We start from the raw sequence: 16,728 nt of genomic DNA, 5'->3' as shown, positions 1-16,728 counted from the left end.
TAGAGGATTTGACGTCCACCACCAAATAACGCAGGTTAAAATAATTAAATTTCATACATTTTATTTTAGTAAACATTGAAAACGGGTCCCACAGACCCAAACAGCACACAAAGGTTAAAGGTAGCATATAATAATGTTAAAATGTGCTAAATACACTGCAAAAAAACTAAAAAGAGGAGTAAAAGTAGCTCACGACTTGTTTTATTTTTTGAAAGTAGCTCTCATCTCAGTAGTGGGGAATGACAGAAAAAGTTTGAGAACCACTGGTCTTTATATATACAGTCTATGGTCTAACCCTAACCCTTTTATTTAAAATTGTATAATGTCGGAGTTTTTTTGCCGTCCGCGAGGAAAATAAATGGGGCTCAGAATACTTAAATCTGTATTTTAAAAAAAAATGTTCCTTCTAATTTGTTATTATTTGGTGCAGGCACGAAACATACTGTACTACTAATATAAATACATTGCTTCTAAAATTGTTCTGTGTCAGAATACTAAAATCTGTATTTTTTTCTATCTCTTTTTCCTTCAAATTTGTTATTATTTACATTACTTTTAAAAGAAAAATGCGAAAATCGTGTTGGTGAACACGAATCAATAGATTAATTTCGTGACTATAACACGAAATGCCGTGAGACTGTGTTGAGGGCTGCCTAGGTCCGAACAACATGTGATTGAATAATTCATTCAGATTTTGCTCTTATTTTTAATATCTCATGCAGATGCATACCAATATTCACTTTAGACAGTCCTGACCTTTTTCCCATTTCTGATTCGAACACAGTGTGTTAGTTCTTCCGGTTTAGCATTGTAAACTATGATTTTTATTTGGGATTATTCACAGCTACACTGCGGTTAAACTGGAATGGATTAAACAGTAACACATCCATCTTCTAATATCGGCTGGCAGGATGACATATGAAATGGTACAAAATCTCGTAAGAGCACATTTTTAATAAGTCTGTAGTGTGTCTTGGTGTAAACTGCTTCGTTATGAAGAACTAAGAAAAGTACCAAAGCACCCTTGGCTGTCAGGCTCCATACTTAAACTCATGTCCACAGTTTATAATAACTATCTCTGCCCAAAGGTTTGCAAAGGTCCACAGTGTTGACATGTATAAAAACAAGTAAACCTGTAAACCAAACTCAATTAACCTGCCAGTGAGCTATTTAGCTTGCAAACCTTCTATCTATCCAGCTAACTAGCGAAGATTAGCTATCTATCTAACAAGCTAACTAGCGACCGGTTAGCTATCTATCTAACAAGCTGGTAAATTAACTTAGCCATCAATCTATTGTTGAATAGCAAACATCAGCTATCCATCTAACTAGTTAACTAGCGTATGTCCGCTACCTATCTAAAGAACTAGCTAACAAATGTTAGCTATCTAGCTAGTTATCGCCAAATTGTTAGCTCTCATAATTTATTTTACCATATTTATTTAATCCCCTGTTGTTAAACTCATACAGCCAGCACTTTCTAACAGCTCCAGACATTACTGTAAATTCCCAAATATGCGTTAATACATAAACAAATCAGATATTGGTCAACAAAATCTTTAAAATCGTACAACTAAAGAAGTGTGCAATTTAATTGTAACTGTGTTTAATCACCTTTATCATTACAGGTAAAATATTGCAGCTGTCAATCAAATATACATTACATTTACATTCTATTTTAGGTTTAATATATTTTTTTATACAAGATGTTGAACATATTGATTCACAGCTGTGACTGTTTTGCAGAGCCATTCTTTGTTGACTTTAAATGCAAAAAGACCTACTAATCCCAAAATCATTATCATAGAAAAGAAAAAATGTGTGTGTTTATGTGTGTGTACATCTTTCTGTCTTTTTTCAGTGATGATGTCAGATCAGCTAATATTATCGCAGATGAGGACGGTGTGGAGTGCCTCGTTATTGATAGAGAGTGAGTATTCTGACATTTGAACTGTGGTTTTCTGGACACTCACAAAAGTGTTGTCCCTCCCCACAGCTATTAGCATGACGAAAGCTTTTTGGCAGAGATACACATGAGAGGGCCAAATGTCCTCCCATTACCCAGCAGTCTAATTCCAATAACAAGTAAAACATTAGAACAACTTACAATGTGGAATCAGTGAAAACTTTCTTCCCCTCTTCTCAAATGCTCTTTATCTCAGTAAGACACATCAGTTAAACCAAAGCCAACATTGCAGCGTTGACATCATGTGGTTGTTGTTCTTTAAGGACATTTGATCAGACAGTGGGCACCTTCAATGAGCTGCAGAAGTACCTCCAAGGCTACGTGGCAACACTTGATCGTGACGACAAGAAGAGACATGCCAGGTACTTGCAGTGCTGAAGTTGAACATGTTAAGAAAAAAACATTAAAAAATCTATACCTGTGATTGGTTGGTTTAGACAAGGCCCTTTCCCTGTTTCCCCTCAGAAGGTCATTGTCGCGCCACCAGAGCCATCCGCTGTCGCCAGACGTCATCCAGCTGAAGGAAATGGTTTCCACGTTTCCTACATCCACGCCCTTCGACCAGCTGGAGGTCGTGGCTACTCTCGGGGTCGGTGGCTTTGGACGAGTAGAACTGGTAAGACCTGAAGATAAGAAATGTTTTAGATTATTTGTATTATACTATTATACAATGAATTATTCTTGCCAACACTGACAGAGTTGTCAAAACAAATGAATGCATGTAAATCATAGTTATGGTGCAGTGGACTAGTGCATTAGTGTTCGGATCAGGGGAGCACAGGTTCAAACCCCACTGCAGTCAGCATGTCGTTGTGTCCCTGGGCAAGACACTTCACCCAAAATTGCTCCTGTGGGGATTGCCCACAGTAATGAGTATGTAAGTCGCTTTGGATAAAAGCGTCTAACATGTAACATGTAATGTAATGTAATGTTATAGCAGGAATCTTGAACGCATATTGGAAGCTAATCACTTTGTTAAAAACCCTGTCAAAGCTACTACATTGGGGTATAAGGGCCATTATAGGTTGAAAAAGAGAGGAGGAGAAATAAAAAAAGTCAGTGCGCTTTAGGTCAAAAATGTAACTTGAGCACTCAGAACGGTCAACACCGTAGTAGCCCATCTCAAATCTCCCCTTTCCGTCAAAAATACTTGAACATGTCATTGCCTCACAACTAAAATCCCACCTCAGCTCCAATGACCTCTTTGAGCCATTTCAATCCGGTTTCTGATCAAAACACAGCACCGAAACAGCTCTTCTCAAAATCACAAACGACCTCCTCCTCTCTTCTGACTCCGGCAACCTGAACATCCTCATCCTCCTCGACCTCACCGCAGCATTCAACACCATCAACCACACCATCCTGCTGTCCCTCCTCGAATCATCACTCAACATCACCGACACTGCACTCTCCTGGCTGAAATCCTACCTCACCGACAGACATCAGTTTATCAACATCAACAACTGCACCTCCTCCACTGCTCCTCTGTCCCAAGGCGTCCCCCAGGGTTCGGCGCTTGGCCCCCTCCTCTTCATCCTTTACATGCTCACCCTTGGCAAAATCATTCGTCGCCACAACCTTCAATTTCACTGCTACACCGATGACATCCAACTTTATATCTCAACAAAAACCATCACCCCCTCAACACGCTCCACTCTTACCAACTGTCTCTCAGAAATAAAAGCATAGATGCAAACAAACTATCTCCAACTGAACAGTGCCAAATCAGACATCATTATCATCGGCCCCCCATGCCGTACCAAATCCATCCAGAATTTCAACTTCACCCTTGACGGCAACACTCTATCCCCCCCCCCCCACATCCGCAACCTCGGAGTCATCTTCGACAGACAGCTCAAATTCAATCACCACATCAATCACATCACGAGGACCGCCTTTTTCCACCTCAAAAACATTGCCCGTCTCCGCCCATCACTCTCCTCCTCTGCTGCTGAAACCATGCATTCATCACATCATGACTGGATTACTGCAATAGCATCCTCTACGCCGCAGTGGTTCTCAAATGGGGGTACGCGGACCCCTAGGGGTACGTTGGAGTACTGCAGGGGGTATGTGATTTTTTTTTTATGTTAATGAAAAAAAAGCATAATTAATGCATTTAAACAAACTACTAAGTAGATTAACTACTTTATTCAAAAGTTTACAGTAATTCTGGATAATAAAATGGGAAAAATAAACGGGGTGCTCTCTTTTCCTCTCCCTCTCCTGACAGCCCGACAGTCTCCTGCAGCTCGCAGCAAAATCCGTCCCCACCCGCATCAATCACCGGACCTGGGGGGACAGAGCCTTCTCCGTCGCTGCCCCCTCCCTCTGGAACTCACTCCCACAAACCATCAGAGACTGCACTGACCTCACCACCTTCAAAAAACTTACAAAAACTCACCTCTTCAATCTGGCTTTTAATGTGTGATTGTTCTTGTATTGCTTGATTTTATTAAAATTTTATTTTATTATTTTATTAATTGAGCTCCGCTCAACGGTTTGCCACAGCGGGGGAGCTTTGATCCGGAAGAGCTGTGTGTTCTCCGTCAGCAGCAGCTGATCTGATCTCTGATCTCTCTCTCTCGCATCCAGTTATACTTCACTCGCGTTTATGTCCAAATCTATCAGATCTAGCTAGTTCTAGCTAATGATATGACTGCCTGCTTAAACAATAAGTGTTGCTTGGCAACGACGTGTGGCCACTTCAAGGTCCTGCTCAAAACGCACAAAGCCCTCAACAATCAGGCCCCCCCCCTACCTCACAGACCTGCTACACCACCACACCCCTTCCCGCTGCCTCCGATCATCAGAAGCCAACCTCCTATCCGTCCCCACCCGCATCAATCACCGGACCTGGGGGGACAGAGCCTTCTCCGTCGCTGCCCCCTCCCTCTGGAACTCACTCCCACAACCCATCAGAGACTGCACTGACCTCACCACCTTCAAAAAACTTACAAAAACTCACCTCTTCAATCTGGCTTTTAATGTGTGATTGTTCTTGTATTGCTTGATTTTAATTTGACTTTAACTATATTTATTTGTTGTTCTTTTCTTTTCACAATCTTTGTAAAGCGACTTTGAGGACCTGTAAAAGCGCTAACAAAATAAATCTATTATTATTATTATTATAAGTCAAAGAAATACATTGTGTTGTATTGAAAAATACTAGAAATGTGCGGTTGAGACGTGCAAGGACAATTTTTACTCAGGTTATAAATCAAGTGAGTAGTAGGACTTTTTAATATTTTTTGTGCTTAGAGAAATGAAACAATTGTTCCAGAGAATGACTCATACATTAAAGATGCGGATAACTTCGACTACAGTCTTACAGAATTACTGAGTTTTTCCTGCAAATGTAATTTTTCGCTTGTCGATTTATGTCTACAACTTATTGCCAGAATATAACCCCCCTCCCCGGACTCAGTTGTGTTTATTTACATACACTGGCCCAAATCAGCTGTATTCAAGGCCTCATTATGACTTTTTGAAAATGTAATGATATATTTGTACACATAACATTTATTTTGGTAGATTTGGACCCTCATCCCTAACATTAAAAGTCCATCAGCATATTTTGATAGCAAGCATTATTGTTCAAATGAATGAAAAATATCACTGTTGTGACATCCCACCCTGTGTTTCCATCGACAGGTGAAGTTGCAGGGCAAGGACGTCACCTTCGCTCTTAAAGTCATCAAGAAGAAGCACGTGGTGGACAACAGGCAGCAGGAGCACATCCACTCGGAGAGGAAGATCCTCGCCGAGGCTCGCTCGCCCTTCGTCGTCAAGTCAGTCCCCTCGCTCAGCCTCCGAACACATTTCCATTCTTTATCCCACAGGATAAAGCTCTTCTCCATTAGTCGGGAAAACAGTGCCCCGCTTATTAGTTTTTGATGAGATCACAGTGTAGGCTTCGAACAGATTACATCCTCTCCACGGGGTAGAATGGCAGGGGATATTAAGATGTCCGCTTTGAAAATGTAGTTATTTCTCATGAAATATTGCAGCAGTACCTTTTCCTTGCCTTTTGTGAGATTACAATGATCCAATTTGACTGTACGCAGTGGAACAGACATAGATATTAAAGCCATTTTTCACCTTCTGAAAGGTTACTGCTTTTGAACTCCTCTTCATACACTCAATGTATTTATTTCACTTTTGAAAAAATATGTTTTAACTATTATCTCTTAGGTTGTTTTAGCAATGTACTCAATTTACCACGAGGGTCAATTAAAGTTGACAGTTTTACAATAACAATAATTTGAGCAGTCATTGCTTCTATTTTCTGAAGGAATGCAGTACAGTGATGTTTTTTTGTAGCTTTTTTAGAAGAAAGGTAACCCTAACTCCCTAACCCTAACCCCATTTATATAAGTGATATATAAATGCATTTATAATGTCCAATTGCTAAAAATAAAATTCATTAAAAACCCCAAAACATACTATAGTGAATTTAAATATTGAAAACTGTATTCAAACATTTAGGCATCTTGCTTTCTGTTAATGATCATTAGCTCTTTCTGCATTTTACCAAATGAAGGCTAATGTGGACTATTTAGGCAAATTATTATATAATGTAACCGCTCTCTTCTAATTTTATAATTACATTTAACGGGACACTTTCCGACAATTCTCTAAGCGGCTCTCGTTTTATACAGAGAGTGAAATGAGGTGCAGTATGAGAAAAGTAAAGCACGGTTTGAACTTTAAAGCATTAAAAACACATCACAGTCGAGGCACACAATACAATTATGAACCTGAAAAAGAGCATAATATGTCTTCTTACACCTTTTCCTTGCATCTCTTCCTCTAGACTTTACCGCACATTTAAGGATGACAAGTATGTGTACATGCTGCTGGAGGCCTGTCTGGGTGGAGAAATTTGGAGTCTGCTCAGAGACAGGTAGGAGAAAGTGACACTTACACAATTCCCACATTTTACTTTCAGTCTGTGAAAAAACATCATTTTATATCTGGCTCGTTGCATGAAGCAAAGGTATTACTTTAAGGTTAGCATAATGAGACACCCTTTCCTGGAAAAGCAGGTCCAGTGGTCGTAACTCACTGAACACGGGCAGCCTGTGTTCAGGTGCATTTGTGTAATAAGACCACTTCTGCTTCTCTGCCTCCTGAACAGTGGGAGATCTGACCCTGCCTGTCAGCAAACAAGTTCAAATGTGTCTTTCTTGTGTTTAGAGGGAGCTTTGATGAGACCACTGCTAAATTCTGCGTTGGTTGCGTCACAGAAGCTTTCGATTACCTCCATCGCAAAGGTGTTCTCTACAGAGACCTGAAGCCTGAGAATCTCATGCTGGATACTGAGGGATACATCAAACTGGTGAGTCTGAAATCAATACTTCACCCACAAAATGATCATGTTTATATCAAATACTCTACTACCCTATGTTATCTTCAATTTGTAGAGACTTTATTTTTGCCTCATCAAAAAAAAAAGATACCCCCTCTGTATTTGGGATTGTAGCCTTTGTAGATCATTTACATGCAGGAAAACCTATATAACACACTACAGGAAAGGGAAAAACCCACAATGCATCATTTCATTTCATCAAGGCTTTTCTCTGTTTCTGATTCTTTAAACATGTTGAATAACTTTCATAATTTTACATGTTTCATTTTGAGTTAAACATACAGTACTGTAATATTCTGTTAAAGTCTGTGATTTTTCTCGAAAATGTATGTAGGATCCTTATAAAGTTTGTTAGGAGCCCTGCTTAGCTCACTCTGGAGAGGGAACTTTGGAAGACCATTGACATGCACATATATAAACCTATGTAACACAATATAAGAAAGGGTAAACCCCATGATGCCTAATTTACTTAATAGAGTTAACTGCTCAACTCTTCCTACCCAGGTTGACTTTGGTTTTGCAAAGAAGATAAGATGTGGCCAAAAGACGTGGACCTTCTGCGGGACACCGGAATACGTGGCCCCTGAGATCATCCTCAACAAGGGCCACAACTTCAGTGTGGACTTTTGGTCTCTGGGCATCCTGGTGTTTGAGCTCCTCACTGGCAGGTCAGACATCTGTGCTTCCAGTCTTTATCAAGGCTGTATCATAGTCAAGCATCATATAATCAGCCTTCCTCTTGATATCACTTCGATCTCCTTCCTTCCAGTGCTAATCAGTTGCTGACTTGAACAGAGTGCTGCTGAAAAGCTTCCGTCTAACAGACCTTAGCTCAATCAAAGAAACTAAATCTCTGCCTTTGTCCTCCTACTCTTTACAGTCCTCCGTTCTCAGGGAGTGACCAGATGATGACATACACTTTCATCCTGAAAGGCATTGAGAAGATGGACTTCCCCAAAAAGATCACCAAGAGACCCGATGACCTCATACGCAAGCTGTGCAGGTACAACGTCACATGGGCAAAAACAAAGTTAGACTCCTCCAGTTTACCACTGATGCCACATATGCACATATGTAAGAAAAGAAGCTGATGGAGTTTCGGTATTACAGAAACATGTTTAGTAAGTGCATTTAAGAAAATGTGTGTTTTAGTAGAGGAATGTATATAATAAAGAACTGCACTGACTTCAGGTTGAGGTTGGGGTAAAGGTTGGGGTTAGGCCAAAGACCCTCTTAATGATTTCTAGAAAACTGACAAAAATGTCAGCAGCACGATTGTTAGGTCTGTATGGCAATGGAAAGAGGGCTAACATAAAATGGTTAAGTTGAGATAAGATAGGAAGTATGAAAGGATAAGACACAGCCATGACTTTAGGAATCACTTCTGCAATAGGAATATTGTTTAGTTATTTTGAACTATAGTATCTATAAGTGTCTAAGCCCTTTGAATATAATCAAACAACCAACATGTTAATCAATGATACTTATAATTGTCCAGTATTTGAGCAAAGCAAACATGGTTACAGAAAAATAAATTCCAAGTTGGTTTGGGGGAAACAATAATGTCCAATCCTGATTCACTTTACAGACGGAATCCTTCAGAGCGACTGGGCAACCTAAAAAATGGAATAACTGATATCAAGAAGCACAGGTAAGAGGCAACTGACTCATTTTGTGATTGAACACAGTGTACAAGATCAGTGGGTTCAAAACATATTCAAACAGGCTTGTTCTCTTGGTGGCATTATTTTCACCTAAAGAGGCCCTATTCTTTTTTGGGGGGTTTTCACTTTCAAGTAGTTTGTTATAGGTTTTTGTGCATGTAAATGGTCTGCAAAGGATACATCCCAAAGTTCCCTCCAGAGGGAGTTTCTCTCCCACACACTCCCCCCTGTATTAAACGCCTCCATTGGACTCCTTTGTTTACTTTCGGAACATAGAGACATCGCTATGTAATGGTCAAACTTCTATTGGCCAGTCTCAACCTATTGTACGTGATATGCTATTGGGTGGGACATTTCTAACACATCGCTAAGCAGTGGACCAATCAAAACAGAGCCTGCCAGCTAACCAATCAGAGCAGACTGGGCTCTGGTTTCAGACAGTGGGTTGAAAGAGGTGCTGCAGCACAGGCAGTATGAGAATAATCAAGTCCTTTTTGAACATTGAAACATGTTAACATATCCTGAAATACAAATATGAACCTGAAAATGTGCATTATATGTCCTCTTAAAAATTTTTAAATATGAATTTGAAGAGAGATACAGGAAGGTTTACATTAGGGTAACAAATTACAGCTAGCATAGGTTACTTTAAATTAGGTCTGATGGAGGCTTTTACTCTTCATATAGTTACAGTTACATTGTAACATCCAAGATGCAAATTGTTCAGCAATACAAGTTAAGTTAAGCTTGATGTTTTTTCCCCCCTATGTGTTTGAGTTAAAATGACGCTTGGAAAGTAACCCACACTGTAGAGACAGAAACGTTAATAGATGTACTCACATGTGTCTTTTTGTTCTGTGTAGGTGGTTTAATGGCTTCAACTGGGAGGGACTAAAAGTGAGGACTTTACCATCTCCACTGAAAAGAGAAGTAAGTATAGATAGTTATTTTTCATATACAGATCAAATACTATATTGGCACTCGGAGAACCTCATGCGCCTCCGATGATCCCATCTCACGTGCTGGGAAGTCCTTCTTCAGACTTTGGAATGCTGAAGAGCTTTAAAGGAAATATGTTCTATCTTATTCAGATGTGTTTAAAAAGTGCAATAATATTGTATATGTTTCCGAGTTGGTGTTCTGACTTGAGAAGATTATTACTTAAATATTTCCTATTTTCATATCATTTGCAGCACAAATGCCCTATTACAATGTTTTCACCACCATTTGTGTATTCACTCCGAGATTTGGATCTGTTCAAAAGTGATTTTAGTTTTTTTTGTTCAATGCTATGACCTTCCACCAAGTGTCATGAAAGTAGGTCTTATAGTTTGTTTCCGTTACCCTTCTGACTTCTTGGTAGATGAATGGTGAGTAGTACAAGTAAAAGACATTTAATAGTGATGCATAGAAAAAAAAACCCTGGTAGGTGAATTCAAACCATATAATAATAGTGATTCCATTTTTGCATTGAGATTTAAAATGTTGCATTAGTGTGTCTTGGAGCAAGCAGCTCGACCCCTTCACATTTATCCTGGTTCACATATAATTGGGTTTACAATAAACATGTAAAAGAAAAATATTCTACTGCTAACTTCTGCTTTGCACGTGTCAATGACGACAGCAGACTGTTGTTTTCTTGAACCCCTCAAGGCTTCTCAGAAGAGGATATCAGAGGAGGATATCAGTTGAACATAAACTGCCTTATAATTGCAACAAAGAGCAACAAATTCAATTTGTAGGTGCTCCATAAAAGGTTTTCCACTTTTTTTGGACTGTTAGTCTAGAAGCATATTAAGAAATCCATATCTCACCTTTTTCTACTTATGTCTTCTCTTCCACAACAGCTGTCAGGACCGACAGATCACAGCTATTTTGACATCTACCCTCCAGATGAGGACAGTCCTCCTGATGAACTGTCTGGTTGGGACATCGACTTCTGAGACCTTCTGCCATAACGTTCCATCATTTTCTTCCTTTGCTTCCTATATAAAGAAACTGAATTGGAAAAGGTGATCTCACATCACCCGAGACAGCCGTGGTGGAAGTCCTCAGACTGGTTACTTTACCGTCTCAACACAAATGAAGAGTCACAGGAGAATTCCTGTTTAAATTGGACTGTGTTGTTGTGATACCATCACTTTCCTTTTGGTTGTTAAATCTGTATGACAATGCAGTGCCAGAAGCTGTAGAAGTGGCACGCTAGCATAGCAAGCTAACATCTGTCAAACTGAATGTTACTGAGGGTTCTTCAAAATCTGATGCTGAGAAATGATGCTCCTGTGAGTTGTAGATAAACACTCACCTAAATCAAACACAGCTGGCAGTATTTGTGGGTTGGAAACCAGTGAGGTATCAAGTCCTTGTTGCTGAATAAACAACCCTTTTCTGAATGGTTTGGGCACTAAGCATAGGTAGAAAAGAAAAGTTTGCCTTACCTTACAGGTCAGAAATCAGCTCTGCATTGTAACCAGTTCCAAAAACCACACAACCTAGAATTCATGAAACATGTTGCTTTGTCACCATGCAATTTTGATTCCCAAAGATAATTCTTCAATGGCAAAGTTTGTCCATAATGTGGTTTAGTCTACAGTGGGATGACCAGGTGTCAGAACTGATTGACAGTGACCCTGCTAAAACTTGCCTCTATTCAATAGCTGTTAGAATGCAAAAGAGGGAAATCACCATTGGCTGTGTCAGATGTCAATCAATCAACAAATATGTATTTACGAGTGTAGCCGGCTACCAGAGAGTTTTTTGTGACATTTCAGTTTTTTTCCATCGCACATTGAGGTGATTTTGATTTGAAGCGACACTCGATGCGAGACTCAAGAGAAAATGCCCATCTATATATACATTCCTCCTTTAACCAAAATAGGATAATCAAACAGATAAGGTAACGGCAGCTGAAATAACCACAAAGTTTACCAGACTGTGCGGCAATGGCAGCAATGGCAATCCAACCCAGTCTCATGGCATTTCGTGTTCACCAGCACGATTTTTAATCTATTGATTCGTGTTCACAACACGATTTACCCCTTTTTCTCGTGTTGCACAGCACGATTTTAAAAGCAATGTATTTCTACTGGTAATGACGCTCATGGAAGCACGGCATTCGTTTGTGTCGGCTGCCCTTAAAGGCAATGTGAGCGTCCATTCTCATTGGATAACGGAGAATAGATGAAAGTAACACCTACGTCACTTCCGGGCAAAAATTACGGCCCCGCCCACTTTTGGGGGAAAACAACGCTGTCATTTGAATGGCGGTCAATACAAATTCTGAAGTTTTTGCCAATCCGATCAAATTTTTTTTAAAACCGTCGATTTTTGGATCTTCAAAGAGCTCGATTACGATGGCCAGACAGGCAAACAATTACATTTGATCATTGGTAATCGACAATCGGTCTTGATATATGGTTAAATTAAAATCAGTAGGCGAGGCTGTAATTTCTCCAGCTGTTACTCTCATGAGCGAGGCGGAACATAATAGTTGTATCATGCCAAAAAGCTGCTGTGTCGTTTATTGCACCTCAAACATTAAAAATAATCCAGAGTTCAGTGTTTCTGTACTTCCTCTAAGAAGAAAGGACAGTAACAGAAGAGCTCTGTGGCTTCAGGCTCGATCGCCATTCAAATGACAGCGTTGTTTCCCCCAAAAGTGGGCGGGGCCGTAAAGTGACGTCGATGTTACTCTCATCTATGAAAATCGATAGCCTACTGCTATATTTAACCATATATCGAGCCCGATCGTCGATTTCTAATGGCTTAATGCAATTGTTTGCCTGTCTGGCCATTGGAATCGGGCTCTTTGATGATCCAAAAATCTCCGGTTTTCTTAAATTTCTGATCGGATTGGCAAAAACTTCAGAATTTGTATTGACCGCCGTTCAACTGACAGCGTTGTTTTCCCCCAAAAGTGGGCGGAGACGTTATTTTTGCCCGGAAGTGACGCATTTGTTACTCTCATCTATTGTACACCCGGAAGTAAGTATTCCCCTTACTGTCGATTGATTTTACAGTGATATCTGCACTACACATCGACTAAAAAACACCAGATTATCCTTAATTACACAACATTGATTGGTTTAAATTGTGTGCAATGCTTTTGTATTTTTCCCCTTCGATTCGGAGAAACAAATGTTTTTTCGGAGTAAAGGATGGCAGAAGACACTACACTACCCAGAATCCCCAGCTATCGTTTGGACTACACCATGTGCTCTGTTTGACAAACCCCGTGACAGTCCTCAAGCTCTGTGATTGGAGAGTGTGTTCCGAGGGTTACGCCATTCATTTCAATGGCTGGCGTCTATGTCACGTGATCTTCAAATTTCTCCCTGCAGAAAAACAAAACATGGCCGAACTTCGTTTTATTCTCGGTGGAAAATGCCTATTTTAAAGTTAGTTTGGCCATTAAAATGCGTTTTGATGTCATTTGATGCGAGAAATATGAGTTGTTATTTCAGATTATGTGTGCAGTGGATGTACATGATCTTTAGTTTGCTAGTTATTACGAAGATTACTTCAGGAAGTTTTCATTGTTACCAAGGTGGTTGCTAGGGACGCTGCTATCGATATTATTTCTGTTATGTTGTGTAACTGTTTAATGGTGTTATATTTATTGCTACCCCCTTCCCCGTCAATGTATAGTGTTGGTCCACAGCGCAAACATATTAGTTTAACAAAATCCGCATCTAAAGATAGCCTACGTTATTTTCCCCTGTGCAATTCCAGTCTCACATCTCACAGCACATCGTCATTAACAATACCGGAAACAGACCGAAAACATTAAAAAAAAAAAAAAAAACTTTATTCCGAGTGTGCTTGCTTTTCTCTTTGGAAGTCATCACATAACGGCATTGTAATACACGGTTCGGCTGCATTAAATATTACATATCTGCCGTAGTTCTGTATTTATAGAGCCCTGATGAGAAGACTTCTAGACAAACATGAGGAACTGCCGCCAACACTGAAAACGTGACATGGATCATAAATATATCAGCCATTAAACAACGTCTTACATTTCTTTTCACACAATACGTCTCCTTGCAGTATCAACACTAATTCGGCTGACTTTTATATTTGATCCAATTGGTAGATAGGTTGTATTTACACCATAAAGGTGCACAGCTGATATAAAGGGACACCTAGTGGTTAAAGCAGGTTATTGAATTTCATTATTTTTATTATTAGATATTAATAGGATCCCTATAAAGTATATTCATTACTCGTTATTCTCTACTAATAGTTCATTAAAGACTGTATATAATGACTATTTTGCACATCCCTTTCAAGATTTTCTAAGGTTTATTGACATATCATATAGGCCCACACAACTATGGTGTAGTTATGCATTGAATGAAAAACTTGGGTCGCAGGTTCCTCAATAGCGCATTACAAGACATCTATCAATATTTGTGCATACCTCCAGCAATGTTAACTATGTTGAAGCACTTATTTTAACTGATATTATACATAATGTATTATACTCTTATAAGATGTATGTAGATATTTAATCTCCGGCCTTGTCAGGTATTGAACAATCAATAAATAAAGAACACAGAATTGTTAAATATAAAACATAGAATTTGTGTGATTATACTAAATGATTTACAAATAAACACCACTGCATATTTACAACTGCTACACATGCTGATGTAACGCAAATGTTCCAACTTGGGATCAATAAAGTATATCTTATCTTAAGCTGATCGATGGCTACTGCCATATTTGCAAAATTTGCCTCTGAACCTTGACAAGTGCATGTTTCAGGCTTATCAATTAATGTAATGTAATGTAATCAATTAACAACAGGGGTCACAAACATAAGACCAGCTGTTAAATAAAGCTCTTCTGACCTTAGCTGGCATGTGTGTATATATTAATGCTGCCCATTATGGGCACAAGCAATTTTCACCCATTTATTAATTATATGTTTTAAATTTGAGTGTTTCCTATCCCTTAAACCTCCAGGGATGTACACAGTTCAATACTGGCAACTTCTTATTATGGGAAATACGAAAACGTCTTTTAAAACTACAACTCCCAGTAGAGACGTGCCATAGATAGAGAACATGTTGCGAAACAGAATAGCCAGCATGTGTAGTTCTGGGGACGGGGTGGGGGAGGGGGGGACGCGGTGGACCCGTTCAAATCCAGTTGTGGACAGTCTGCCGTGGTCCCATCCCATTTCTCGGCGTAACCCTCGGAGCACACTCTCCAATCACAGAGCTTGAGGACTATCACGGGGTTTGTCAAACAGAGCACATGGTGTAGTCTAAACGATAGCTGGGGATTCTGGGTAGTGTAGTGTCTTCTGCCATCCTTTACTCCGAAAAAATATTTGTTTCTCCGAATCGAAGGGGAAAAATACAAAAGCATTGCACACAATTTAAACCAATCAATGTTGTGTAATTAACAAGGATAATCTGGTGTTTTTTAGTCGATAAGTAGTGCAGATATCACTGTAAAATCAATCGACAGTAAGGGGAATACTTACTTCCGGGTGTACAATTCTCCGTTATCCAATGAGAATGGACGCTCACATTGCCTTTAAGGGCAGCCGACACAAACGAATGCCGTGCTTCCATGAGCGTCATTACCAGTAGAAATACATTGCTTTTAAAATCGTGCTGTGCAACACGAAAAAAAGGGGAAAATCGTGTTGGTGAACACGAATCAATAGATTAAAAATCGTGTTGGTGAACACGAAATGCCATGAGACTGGGTTGGGCAATCATACGGTTCAGTGGTAGAAAGCTAGCTCCAGTCATTATTCATGACTTAGAGATTGCAAACAAATTTGGAGGATTGTTTGTTGGAAAAAACCCCAATTCAAACCAAAACGTTTCAATAGAAAATGTAAATGTTTAAGGGTTAGATGGACATTATGTTGAAATCTAAACTAACTCTTAGCACCGCAGTAACATGTCCCACACAAACATCCTCTTTGTCCATGTGGCTTGTTGGCACCTGGTCACCCTAGTCTACAGTTATAGAAACCACCCTCTGTCAGCGTCAACAATATGGTGGTAAGAAGCTCAAAGTGTCACACACAAAAAGAGAGTAGCTGCTTAACACCAAAAAAACGATTTGTTTCTCTGAATCGAAGGTTAAAAACACAAAAGCATTGTACACAATTTAAACCAATCAATGTTGTGTAATTAACAAGGACAAACTGATGTTTTTTAGTGGATGAGTAATGCAGATATCACTGTGTAATCATTTGACAGTAAGGGGAATACTTCCGGTTTTATTATGAAAACTTAGAGTCCGGAAATACTGTTTTCACCCCGTGAGCGTTGACGCCAACTTTACATGGATGCTTCGGAAAAACGTAGTATATACACGTTCTGCTGACGTGACCTCAAATCATCTTCGTAATATCTATCAAACTATAGATCCTACACATCCACTGGACGTGGATTCTAAAAGTACAATATACACTTCTCGCTAGAAATCTAATCAAAAAGCATTTTAATGGCCAAACTATCCTACAATTTAGGATTTTCCAGAGGGGGTTATTTGTGAATAAACGTCCCTCTGGAGCTTTGCAGTCAACAGGAGCACTAGAGGTTGAAAACTTGAAAACGTGATTATACCTATAGGTCGTAATAAGCGCTTGAACAATCGACCTATTTGGTCGTTTGAGTTGGAGGACTTGTTGCCAAGAAGATAGCTAGCTTGCAATGGTGGAAAAGTGAGGACAATTGAAAGGCCAACACTGTACA

The 16,728-nt window shown here is 39.5% G+C and overlaps 1 protein-coding gene across 2 annotated transcripts in view; it reads left to right on the top strand.

The window, feature by feature from the left end:
• The window catches only part of prkg2 (protein kinase cGMP-dependent 2), a 38,494-nt gene extending 26,376 nt beyond the window's left edge, over positions 1 to 12,118 (top strand). The window contains exons 1-12 of one of the 2 annotated variants that reach the window (XM_034216681.1): positions 861 to 926; positions 1,862 to 1,930; positions 2,230 to 2,328; positions 2,432 to 2,582; positions 5,621 to 5,757; positions 6,783 to 6,872; positions 7,166 to 7,307; positions 7,842 to 8,005; positions 8,218 to 8,340; positions 8,926 to 8,988; positions 9,865 to 9,931; positions 10,849 to 12,118. In XM_034216681.1, coding sequence (XP_034072572.1) covers positions 919 to 926; positions 1,862 to 1,930; positions 2,230 to 2,328; positions 2,432 to 2,582; positions 5,621 to 5,757; positions 6,783 to 6,872; positions 7,166 to 7,307; positions 7,842 to 8,005; positions 8,218 to 8,340; positions 8,926 to 8,988; positions 9,865 to 9,931; positions 10,849 to 10,944 — 1,209 coding nt within the window. In that variant the 5' untranslated portion in view covers positions 861 to 918 and the 3' untranslated portion in view covers positions 10,945 to 12,118. Of the gene's footprint in view, positions 1 to 860; positions 927 to 1,861; positions 1,931 to 2,229; positions 2,329 to 2,431; positions 2,583 to 5,620; positions 5,758 to 6,782; positions 6,873 to 7,165; positions 7,308 to 7,841; positions 8,006 to 8,217; positions 8,341 to 8,925; positions 8,989 to 9,864; positions 9,932 to 10,848 lie in introns of those variants that run through there. The other variant, XM_034216680.1, reaches the window with a different exon arrangement.
• Positions 12,119 to 16,728: the final 4,610 nt, after the last annotated feature.

This window comes from Gymnodraco acuticeps, unplaced genomic scaffold (assembly GCF_902827175.1).
Source record: "Gymnodraco acuticeps unplaced genomic scaffold, fGymAcu1.1, whole genome shotgun sequence".
Taxonomy (NCBI): Eukaryota; Metazoa; Chordata; class Actinopteri; order Perciformes; family Bathydraconidae; genus Gymnodraco; species Gymnodraco acuticeps.
This window is presented reverse-complemented; position numbering and strand designations above follow the sequence as displayed.